The following is a 12,557-nucleotide window of genomic DNA, read 5'->3' as shown; positions in this document are numbered from 1 at the left end:
TGTATGTTTAAAACTGTCTCTCATTGAAGGTAACACCTCTTACGGCCGACTTACTCTATGGTGGCTATTAATAGATGTTTAGTCACATCATTCATAGAGAGGTTCTTTAACTTCCTCTTGTTCCTGTGTGCAGGCAGCAGGCTCTCTTCAGCGTCCTCTCTGCATACTCCGTCTACAACACAGTAAGTAACTTCATGTATCCAAATGTATCCAAAGTCAGACTGAAGCATCCTTTGTGCTCCAGTCAATCCTCACAGTAAACACAGAGCTGATCCCAGATCAAATGCACGCTGAAGGCTCTTTGAGCAGCTTTTCTCTCACTGATTGAGCTGTTATGTTAAATGTGTGTTGTTTGTGTTTCATGTATTGTGTCTGGATGCTTGTCTGTTGATGTTGGACATGGAGCTGCTGTGACGCAAGTCAAATTTCAGACTTGATCTGACAAATAAAGTATTATCGTATCGTATCGTATCGTATAGACTTCAATCGTTTTTTGGGTCAAACACTTGAAATGGAAGTGCTTTTAGACGAAGCTGCCCCTTAAAGAATGCTAGTTTTAATCAAACACAACAGCCCATCCTGTGTGTCGCTAACGTTAGCATCTTCTTAGTCTACTCTGGCAACGATCTGCACAGCATGCAGGATAATCCACTTTTTGTTTGAATACACGCCTCGTTTATATTCAGCCATTAAAGGACTTTAAGAGAAAGAGCCTCTGTGATATTTATTATTCTCATGATGACTGCTTCAGAGCTACAAGTGAAACTTGTGTTTTCTGTTCTCTAACAATGTGCACATATTTTGAAATGCTTTGCTCTTGAAACTAATTAATGTTGTTAGCTGTTTTATTAAAGCCACGATTAGTGGATTTATCGATTAGTCGTAAAGTTTTGTGATAAACATTTAATCGTGTTTTTTCATTCAGGGATTTCACAAAATGCACCCAAATGTAGATGTTCTGCTTTTCTCCTTGTGGTATCATATCATTGAGAATATCTTTGAGTTGTTCGCTGACAAAAAAGGAAATGTAAAGCTTTCTACGTTGGATATTTCCTCGGCTGACTCCCCCTTGTTGTTGTTGTTGTTGTTTATTTGTGTCCTGCAGGAGGTGAGCTACTGTCAGGGGATGAGTCAGATCGCCGCTCTGCTGCTGATGTTCCTGAACGAGGAGGACGCCTTCTGGGCGCTGTCGCAGCTGCTGACACACCACACACACGGCATGCACGGTGAGAACACACACACACACACACACATACACACACACACACACACACACGCACACACACACACTGTGTATGTGAGAAACAGCAGCAAGCTTCACAGGAACATCCAATCTGACTCATGCATCTGTTTTAAGGTGAAATGTTCAGAAAAAGGAAATAAATGTTGGACTTATTTCGCTCTAAAGGAACTGTGACAGGATTTTGAGTTTATTATTTTGATCTTATTCAGAATTAGAATACTTTATATATCCCAGCGGAGGACATTGGGTTTTGTGATAGTCGCTCCATTTAAGAATAACAAACAATAAAACATAAATTAGAAAAATTGAATTGATACTCATATAAATATAAGAAGTTCAAGTAAGCGGTTATTTTTGTATTGTTTTTGTTGACTTAAAATCATAGTAATTATAATTCCTTTAAAGCATATTTTTGAAATGTTTGTTAAATCTGCTATTGTTCCAAAACCAATAGCTAACAGTATTCAGAATGTACATGTAGAGATGTTTACTGTTTTCATCAATATTCCTGAAATGCTTTGGCAATACTTCGACTGTATGCCAATGACGATGTTTGAATCTGAAGCGTGACCAAGAAAGGCCTCTCTCCTCTCTTTCGTCGTCAGGGTTTTTTGTCCCGGGTTTCCCCAAACTGCAGCGGTTTCAGACTCATCACGATCAGGTCATTTCCAAACTCATCCCCAAGCTGAAGAAACATCTGGTGAGATCTCACTGACACAAAAACATAGAAGACACAGCAACAAGATGTCAGATGTGTCAATACATCACGTTGTATTGATACAGCCACATTAGCACTCATTGACAGAGTGTGTGGGCTTGGTGTTGGGGTTGTGATATTAATGTGATTCTCTCTCCGTCTGCAGGACAGGGAGCAGATGTCTGCGGGGATCTACAGCACAAAGTGGTTCCTGCAGTGCTTCATCGACAGGGTCAGAAACTCAATTATTGTACTGTAGTTGTAGAGGCTAAGTCAACGCTTTAAGCCTCTGAGGATCTGCTATGTTGGCGTAATGGACGCACACAAAGTTTGCCAGTAGAATAAAAGTCTGATGCAAAGTTTCCAGTTAAATACAGTCCATTTATTTCCTTTTCACTGGTGTCCATTGAACTTGCTTCGTTTTCTCATTCACCATACACGATATTAACGGTTCACACAATACCTTTAGAAAATGTGTGTGTGTGTTCTACGTGTGTGTGTGTGTTCTCCGTGGGTGTTTCTCAATGTCAAGGACGCTTCCTTGGTAGGACAAGTCCCTCCGAGTCAGGTCCTTCAGAAACGAGGCAAGAATCCTTCCTAGCCTCGGAAAACGAAGAATGGTGGAACAAGCTAATAGGTGTGCGTCATATGCGAGGCCCCGCCTTAAATGGAACACGATTTCCACCAAAGATTTGGGGAAATTGGTCCGTGCGCAAAGCATTGTGGGGATTTTAAGACCGCGGAGGATACACATGTGCAGCCTCGACATTTCCCGCAATGAAGGACGCTGGCCTCGGTAGAATTCCAAGCATCCTGGACATTGGAACAGTCCTTCGGCGGCACTCGATGACGTAGCATCCTTGAAATAGTGGCTCTGGAGCAGCTTTCCTCGACATTGCAGTGGCGAGGAAGGCCCTCTGTGAGGGCCTAAGATATTCTACAAAATAATATTTAAAAACATTAAAAAAAAAAAAATAATAATATATTTAATTATATATTTTTATTTTTTTGTTATATTTTTCATTAGTTTTACCAAAATAACTTGATTTAATTGTATTTAAAATAACATTTCCAAAGAAACAAATCCTTCGAATCTGTCTATTCAGTTTCTGTTGGAATGTGAAGAGTGAAATGAAAGAAGCTCGTCTCTGCGAGTGAAGAGAGGAGCTGTTGGACGTCCAGGTGGTCCAGCTATGAATTCACAGAGGGGCCGCTATAGTAACTGAACGAGAGAGTAATGTCAAATGACAGTACAACTGACCAATCATATCTTCCCTCTAAATGGGTGAGCTTTATTATCGCGGACTTTATGACAAGTTCCGCCCGCTGTGAACAACTTCCTGTCAATAGCGTTAACTCGCCTTCAAAATAAAAGCATGCCATATATTATTACACTTAAGACATACAACTGCAACGAAAGTAACAAAAACAGAGCAATATCCTTTTCAATTTAAAAGAACACAAATAGGGTTATTTACAGGTGTTGTTTTGTGTGGTAGAGGGTCGCTTTCATTGATGCGTTTTGCACCCCGGGCCGTTGTTTTGATATTCCGCTGAAGTATACGCTGTGACGTAATAACTCGAGGGAAGGGGTGGGGGTCAGAGGGCCTAGGTATAAAAGTCACGGCTCGCCACTGCGACATTGAGAAACACCCCGGCCGTTTCTCAATCTTGAGGAAACTGGCTTTCATGCCAATATTTCAAGGATGCTACGTCATCAAGTGGCGCAGCAGGACCGTTCCAATGTCCAGCATACTTGGAATTCCACCGAGGCCACGTCCTTAGTTTGGGGGAAATTTCGAGGCTGCACATGGGTAGACTTCGTGTCCTTAAAATCCCCACAATGCTTTGCGCACAGACCAATTTCCCCAAACCTGTGTGGCGGAACATGTAAGGCGGGGCCTCTCATATGACGCACACCTGCACACTTGCTCGCCTGTTCCACTCTTCGTTTTGCGAATGCCAGGAAGGATTCTTGCCTCGCTTCTGAAGGAAGTGACTCGGAAGACATGTCCTACCAAGCAAGCGTACTCGCGATTGAGAAACACCCTCTGTGTGTGTTCTTCGTGTGTGGTCAAAAACTGTATGGCCTTCCGGCGGAACCTCTAACCACAAACATCGGTTCCTACCTTTATACCCACAGTGTTATTTTGGCTCCTACACCAGTTAAAAATGTAAAGTCACATTTGGACAGATATCTTATCATTGCAAAGATAACAATTCATAATTCACAGGACAAAGTCTGATCTTTTTATCAGATAAAGAGTGTCCTTTACATTACATTTGTGTTTAAATGAATCTTTTGGGAGAAACCTAAAGAAAAGTAACATTTGAATGTCCAATTTACAATGTATGTATTATTGATTTAAGGACAGACAAATACACATGAAAACAGCTATTTAACTTTTTTTTCCCCATTCATTCTCACATTGTCAAAAAAAAGGATATTAGTAAAACAAATAAATAAATAATCACAATTATTGTAAACCAAGTAAATAAATAAACATCCTATACGGAAATATACAATTATTAGTATATAAAAACGTTACTTTAAAGGTGTTTGTAAAGACCGCTATGTGTGTGAATTCTGTGTATGAATAGAAAAAAAAGAAAAGTGTGAAACTGTCCTTAAATATCTTATTTTGAATGACTCTTTACTAAAAAAACAATCTCATACTATACGCTGTGAATCTAGCCAAATCAAATCCGTGGAGTCATTTTAATGTGGATATCATCTAAATAAATAGTCAACATTACACAGTAAGTCAAACTTTATCGACAGAAAACATAATTCTTTACAACAGCAAGTCATTACCAAAACAAAATTGCCTTTTTATAAAGATAACTTTTCATGGTTTCAGCAGAAAACGTTGATATTTGAGCTCTGGGACTTTATAAGAGAGCTTTAAGAGCTGTGAAGTTGAACTGCTATTAGTCTCCTCCATGCTTATCCACAATCCTGCGGTGGTGGTTTGGCAGCTTTAGCCGCTGTCAGCACTTTACTGCGAGGGGCCCGGGGCCTCTGAGGTCTGAGAGCAAACCAACAAACCTCCTGACTCTGGACACGAGCAGAAAGAGGCAGATGTGAAACTCTGACGTAAAGACAGGGAATGAAGTGGCAGTGAGAGAGAGAGAGAAGGCAAAAGTGCACACTTCCTTAACTCAAGTAGAAGTACAGATACTCGTGTTTAAACATACTCTGGTAAAAGTAGAAGTACTGACTAAACTTCTTTACTCAAGTAAAAGTAAAGAGGGCTTTGAAATGTACTTAAGTAAACAGTACCCATAACTAGCAGCTGCTTTAAAGAGTACCTGACCTCCCTTTATATTAATAGAACAATAATGTCATTGTTAGCTAATGAATGTTTCCATGCTGAACAACGGCAACATGACAACGTTTCCATTGGTCCCTCTTCTTTAGAGAAGACCAGGAAATGATGGATACACGGATCGTGTTCAAATCAATAGGCACGCAATGACTCTAAAGAATAATGATCACGCACCAAACACACATTCAGACTAAAGGAACCAGCTGTTTGGAAAATGAGAGAAGTAGAAAGTACAGGTATTTGAGTTCAACATGTAAGAAGTAGAAAGTACAGGTATTTGAGTTCAACATGTAAGAAGTAGAAAGTACAGGTATTTGTGTTCAACATGTAAGAAGTAGAAAGTACAGGTATTTGAGTTCAACATGTAAGAAGTAGAAAGTACAGGTATTTGGGTTCAACATGTAAGAAGTAGAAAGTACAGGTATTTGTGTTCAACATGTAAGAAGTAGAAAGTACAGGTATTTGGGTTCAACATGTAAGAAGTAGAAAGTACAGGTATTTGGGTTCAACATGTAAGAAGTAGAAAGTACAGGTATTTGGGTTCAACATGTAAGAAGTAGAAAGTACAGGTATTTGGGTTCAACATGTAAGAAGTAGAAAGTACAGGTATTTGAGTTCAACATGTGAGAAGTAGAAAGTACAGGTATTTGGGTTCAACATGTAAGAAGTAGAAAGTACAGGTATTTGAGTTCAACATGTAAGAAGTAGAAAGTACAGGTATTTGAGTTCAACATGTGAGAAGTAGAAAGTACAGGTATTTGAGTTCAACATGTAAGAAGTAGAAAGTACAGGTATTTGTGTTCAACATGTAAGAAGTAGAAAGTACAGGTATTTGAGTTCAACATGTAAGAAGTAGAAAGTACAGTTATTTGAGTTCAACATGTAAGAAGTAGAAAGTACAGGTATTTGTGTTCAACATGTAAGAAGTAGAAAGTACAGGTATTTGTGTTCAACATGTAAGAAGTAGAAAGTACAGGTATTTGGGTTCAACATGTGAGAAGTAGAAAGTACAGGTATTTGTGTTCAACATGTAAGAAGTAGAAAGTACAGGTATTTGAGTTCAACATGTAAGAAGTAGAAAGTACAGGTATTTGTGTTCAACATGTAAGAAGTAGAAAGTACAGGTATTTGGGTTCAACATGTAAGAAGTAAAAGTAAAAAGTCGTCAGAAAGATAAGTAGTGGAGTAAAGTACTGATACCAGAGAAAAGTACTTAAGTACAGTAACAAAGTATTTGTACTCCACCTCTCCCCACACCACAAAATATTTGTATACAACGATCCGTTTCATAAACTAGACATATTAAAGTAATAAAAAAGCATGGTTGTGCTTTGTTCTCCCTCGGGTAGGGGTACCTCAACTCTTAGGGGCCTTAGCTCCTCTACTAGTTGGACAGGGGTGGGAGTGATGGAGAGCTCTTGGATAGAAGCTGTTCCTCCATCTGTTGGTGTGTGATCTGTTGTGTTTCCTGCAGACGCCGTTCACGCTAACTCTTCGTCTCTGGGACATTTTCATCCTGGAGGGAGAGAGGCTGCTCACCGCCATGTCTTACACCATCCTGAAGATACACAAGAGTAAGGACTGGAACTTTCATAATCATCCATTGAATTAAAGAATAAGTCAAAAAGTATTATGTATGTGTGTGTGTGTGTGTGTGTGTGTGTGTGTGTGTGTGTGTGTGTGTGTGTGTGTGTGTGTGTGTGTGTGTGTGTGTGTGTGTGTGTGTGTGTGTGTGTGTGTGTGTGTGTGTGTGTGTGTGTGTGTGTGTGTGTGTGTGGTGTGTGTAGTGTGTGTGTGTGTGTGTGTGTGTGTGTGTGTGTGTGTGTGTGTGTGTGTGTGTGTGTGTGTGTGTGTGTGTGTGTGTGTGTGTGTGTGTGTGTGTGTGTGTGTGTGTGTGTGTGTGTGTGTGTGTGGTTGTGTGGTGTGTGTGTGTGTGTGGTGTGTGTGTGTGTGTGTGTGTGCAGGGCGCATGTTGAAGATGTCTCTGGAGGAGCTTAGAGAGTTTCTGCAGGAGAGAATCGCTCAGACGTTTTACTTCAGCGACGACGAGGTCATCGAGCAGCTGCAGAGCTCCATGATGGAGCTGAGGAAGAGGAAGCTCGACCTTTCTCCTCCAGGTACATCTACACACACCTCTACACACACCTACACACACTTTCACACACCTTTAAACACATCTACACACATCTACGCACACCTACACACACCTTCACACACCTTTAAACACATCTACACACATCTACGCACACCTACACACACCTTGACACACCTACACACACCTACACACCCCTTCACACACCTACACACACCTTCACACACCTACACACACATCTACACACATCTACACACATCTACACACATATACACACATCTACACACATCTACACACATCTACACACATCTACACACATCTACACACATCTTCACACATCTACACACATCTACACACATCTACACACACCTACACACATATACACACACACCCACACACACCTACACACTCACTGAAAGTCCCTGAGTGTGTTGCATGGCTTAAACCTAAATACACACTCATAGATAAAAACATAATTATTTGAGGATATTTTTAAAAGTAATGACTTCTTTACCTTTTCAGAGGACAACATCTCTACCTTATATAAACATATATAATATATTAATATTATAATATTACATTATGCTTCACATAATTAAATATCTTAACCATCTGCTTTCAGAATTTGAACCCAGTTCGCAGTTTTTTTGAAATATCACAGGTGTTTTTGTAAAAAAATAGAACAAAAAATATATTTTATATACATAATATGTTATGCTAATTAAATGCTTGGGGGAATCTAGTTGTTTCCCTTTCTGGGTTGAGTCAATTATAATCACTAACATTAACTTAAATCAGTGTTTCTCAAAGTGGGGGGCGCAGAGGCATGACAGGGGGGGGGGGGCGCGAGAGACCTGGGGGGTATACTACGAAGCAGGATTTTCGCTCAGCCGGCTAACTTCAGGGAAAATTATGGGTTTCCGGTCCTACGAAGCTGGTTCTCTTTTTAGCGGGTTAGATCTCCATGGTAACTTATGCTATGTGGCTAACCTGGTCGGGACCAGGTTAGTTTGCAGGCTAAGAGCTCAACTCAGTGAAATCACTGCCTGCTGACCAATCAGAGCTCAGTGTGCGGAGTTTAAAGTGATCAAGTCATATTACAGGAGAAAGGAAATACAGAAAAGCTGCCGTCGCAGGAAAGACGGCCGGCAAAAATCACAGACTGTGTGAACGTGAACATTAATAGAATATCACCTCCCATCTTCAGAGCAATCTGACTATCAGGGCCGCCCCTCCCTACAGGCCAATCACGCAAGCTGCATGGGGCCCCGCCTTGCGCAGGGGGCCCCGCCCAAAGGGCCTCAGCTGCTGTGCGCGGTTCTCCGTGCACCCCCCGCTGATTGTATGAGTCAAATGTACAACTTGTGAATGTTGTATAAGTCAAATGTCAAACTTTTGCCAATTGCCAAAAAACATCAGCTGCAATTCACGACATGAAGAAGGCAGTCTCTGCATAGCATACAGGCTAATGGAGATGCAGTTATTTCCAGCATTCTTTATTTAACATTCATTCAAGTATGTGATGCCTTTTATCTGCTAACGTACAGGAGGAAGAGTGATAAACTGTCTGTCTAGTTGGCTTACATAACAGTTAAAGTTTACAGCCTAAAAAACATGGAGCATTTTTCCCCCTTTTATTCATTTTTATGTCAATTTGCACATTTCATGGTGATGCTCAGCCTCTCCCCTTAACTCCTAACAGTCATCATCATGTCAACCACAACACAGAGCAATACTGATATAAATGTGTGTGTAGTTGTTGATACATTGCTGACAGAGGGAACTACAATACAGATTTAAGAAATGTCAGTTTTTGAGCATGTAATAAGCTTTGTCAAGTTTTGTCTTGACTATATTACAACTATATTATAATAAAACCATATGGTATTTATATTATTTAATTGATTATGATTATTATTAGTAGAAGTAGTTTATTTGCATTAATTATATTTTAATCTTTTTGAGGCTAGTATTTGGCAGGAAATGCAGACGTATTCACCTGTAAACGCATACTGAACGACATACATGCACATTTACCATTTACCTCACTGTATAAAAAAGTAACTGTGTTGATAATAATAATAATAAACAGGAACTATATTTGCAAAGTAGTCTACTTTGTTTCCAAAAAAATGTGTTCACTCCTGTCGGTTGGGGGGGGGCCTCATCTCACAATGTCGCTTGGGGCCCCAAGTTGTCCAGGGGCGGCCCTGCTGACTATTATAACATTAGCGTTAAGAAAGCTTACTTAAATATCTGCCACAACATAAGTAACCGGATCAGAGTAACATTAAGTACAGTCCGCGGCATATCACTTCATAATGTATCATATATCTCCTTATCTGAGTCAGCTGAGCCGTATCTGGCCGTGCAACACTCACAGTGTCACATACTGTATGCAGAAGTATTATTTTAAGCAACACATTAAGTTGACGAAACACTCGAGACAAATGTAATTAAAGTCAGATCGTGTTTTAGACGGGGCAGTGATATCATAAACCTGTTAATGTACGCATTCAAACACTTGTTCTGTTACCAGCTGTATTCACCTTGCAGGTGCAGCTCTGTGGCTTTGATCCTGGATAAAGTGTTTAAGTCATGGATGTTTAAAGTTTAACTTCTTCATATGTCTAATATTAAAACGTAGTACAGTTTAGCGAGAGCGCGTATGTTTTGGATTAGGCCAACCGGCTAACTCAAACATATCCAGGTTAGGTTGAACCAGCTTCATAGTACAGGCCCCTGGAGGAACAATTGTTATGACAACAACAACAAAATGCTTTGCGTCGGCATGACCGGCAGAAACACTAAACTGTTGTGTCGTGTAGTGACACTGAGAAACCTATGAGGACACAGCTGTGTAATGCACATGATGAGGATTTTCCTCCAAAGGGGGCCCGACACAAGAAGTTGGAGAACCACTGACTTAAATGCACCGGTTTTGTTTTTCAGGAAAGCCAGAGGAGCGTCCCCGTCTGCCTCTGGGTCTCGAGCTGCCCCCCCCAAGAGGGAAGACCTCCGCAGCCGGCCTCAGCCTGAACATCATCGACTCCCCTGACCAGAGCCCCTCCAAGGACCCCCGGGACCTGGACCCTGAGCAGGAGGAGGAGTCCAGGGTCATCATCCACAGCCAGCTCCCCCCCGACGGCTCCCCGCTGACGGGCCCTCCGCCTTACCGGCCCCCGGAGGAAACCCCAGATAAAAACACAGATCAATGCTCCCCTTCCTCCACAGACGACTCCTCTCTCGCGGCCCCTCGCTCCTGCAGGATCCCGCGGACCCTCTCGGCCCCCGTGATGCACCTCGCCCCCCCGCAGAGTCTGTCTGCGGAAGAGGAGAGGGCGGAGGACCGGTACCTGGAGCAGCTGCTGGAGCAGGCCTCCAATCTGCCCGGCAACAGGAACCAGAACCAGAACCAGGACTCAAAGGAAGCGTCAGAGGAAACTCAGGCGGAGGATGTTTCATGAAATCAGCTCTGATCACGAAGCGGCTCCGTTAAATGTTCCAGTTTGGTTTACATACATAATGTTGATGCAGAACTACAGAAGTATAGTCAGATTATCATTGGTTATATATTTCTCAATTTTCCAAGGAAGCATTGGAAGAAATTTAGGCTGCGGATATTTCATGAAAATGTAAAGCACGGATCAGCTCCGTTTAAATGTTCCAGAACTACAGCAGTATAGTCAGATTATCATTGTGGAGCAATAATATGCTTAAAATATGTCATGTTTTCAGGACATACAATCATTTTGGTCATATATGTCCCAGTTTCCCAAGGAAGCATTGGTAGAAACTTAGGCTGCGGATATTTCATTCGATCTGAAATGATCAGTGATTGAAAGCATCAGCTCCGTTAAATGACCTGCAGATTCAGGCACTTTGGAGGTTTACAGTAATATGTTGGTGAGACACTACAGAAGTATTGTCAGATTATCAATGTGAAGCAATAATTGCTTAAAATATGTCATCAGTTTCAGGATCAGTAATTATTTTTGATGATATGATTTGTAGATTTTCCTGGGAAGCGTCCGAGGAAATGAAGGCTCTGAATATTCCTTGAAAGTAGCAGCGATTTATTCGATTATCTGCACAAATCGTTTGGTATTAAATGTTCTGTAAAGGTACAGATGAAGCACTTTGGTGGATGGATGACATGAGAATTTTGGCGAAGAACTATAGAAATATTATCGAGCAATAATCACTTAAAAATGTGTCATCAGTTTCTGGAACAATAATCATTTTGGTTATCTTTTTAGAGACAAGGTAAACAACTAACTTTCTGTAACTTTCTAAAAAACGTAATGATGAAGAATATTTCCTCCATTCAAGTGTTTATAATATAATATATAATAGTGACAGTTTGTCAAATGTTGCTTATCATATCCTACTTAATTTAAATCTTCACGAGTAAATCTGCAACCTGAGGGTGTGAAGTCCAAAATATGTGGGATGTTATCCAAGAAGGGAGGGACTATGAGAAATTCTGTTGTGTTGCATTATGGGAAGTGTAGGATGTTGGTGTTTTTTGGCGCTTGATATAATTGGGATTGAAATGTGGCCATTGTGTTTTTAAACTGTCTTCCAACTTTATGTAGATGAAATACTGACCATGATCATATATCTCATCAAAATGTAAATAAGAGTCAATTAGAGCGAGGAGGCGCAACTCTTGTTAAAGACAGAATACTTGGCAAAAAAATCTGATTTTAGTCATTACAGTACGTGTTACTTGTTAGACGCTTTTATCCAAAGCGACCTACATACTCAATACTGTGGACAATATCCCCACAGGAGCACTTTGGGGTGAAGTGTCTCAGGGACACAACGACATGCTGACGGCCCGTCCACACAGCGACGTGTGTTGAAGCTTGCCGGCGGGCGTGTCTGAAACTCGACCAACAACCAATCACATGAATCTCCCGCCCCGGACACACAAGCACGCGGTTTCATTCGCTAGAGCTTGTACTGGCATATGATTTAATTGGCTGACGCTTCCGTCGAAGCTTCAAAAGTTTAACGGCCCGTCCACACAGCGGCGTGCGTTGAAGCTTCCAACGCTTCTGCCCATTCACTTTGAATGGGGTGACATCACTTTTAGCCGAACTGCATCGTGGGAAGCGACGTGGAGCGTTGCTGGCGTAGCTGGCGTCAAAAGTTGAGCAATGTTCAACTTTTGACGCCTCGACGGAGGCG

General features: G+C 41.2%; 1 protein-coding gene across 1 annotated transcript in view; it reads left to right on the top strand.

The window, feature by feature from the left end:
• The window catches only part of LOC117543257 (USP6 N-terminal-like protein), a 28,816-nt gene extending 16,507 nt beyond the window's left edge, over window positions 1-12,309 (top strand). The window contains exons 8-14 of the mRNA XM_034211457.1: window positions 134-182; window positions 1,106-1,226; window positions 1,849-1,943; window positions 2,107-2,172; window positions 6,744-6,843; window positions 7,234-7,386; window positions 10,314-12,309. Of these exons, the coding sequence (XP_034067348.1) occupies window positions 134-182; window positions 1,106-1,226; window positions 1,849-1,943; window positions 2,107-2,172; window positions 6,744-6,843; window positions 7,234-7,386; window positions 10,314-10,828 (1,099 nt within the window). The 3' untranslated portion in view covers window positions 10,829-12,309. The remainder of the gene's footprint in view (window positions 1-133; window positions 183-1,105; window positions 1,227-1,848; window positions 1,944-2,106; window positions 2,173-6,743; window positions 6,844-7,233; window positions 7,387-10,313) is intronic.
• The last annotated feature ends 248 nt before the right edge of the window (window positions 12,310-12,557 follow it).

This window comes from Gymnodraco acuticeps, unplaced genomic scaffold (assembly GCF_902827175.1).
Source record: "Gymnodraco acuticeps unplaced genomic scaffold, fGymAcu1.1, whole genome shotgun sequence".
Lineage (NCBI taxonomy): Eukaryota > Metazoa > Chordata > Actinopteri > Perciformes > Bathydraconidae > Gymnodraco > Gymnodraco acuticeps.
This window is presented reverse-complemented; position numbering and strand designations above follow the sequence as displayed.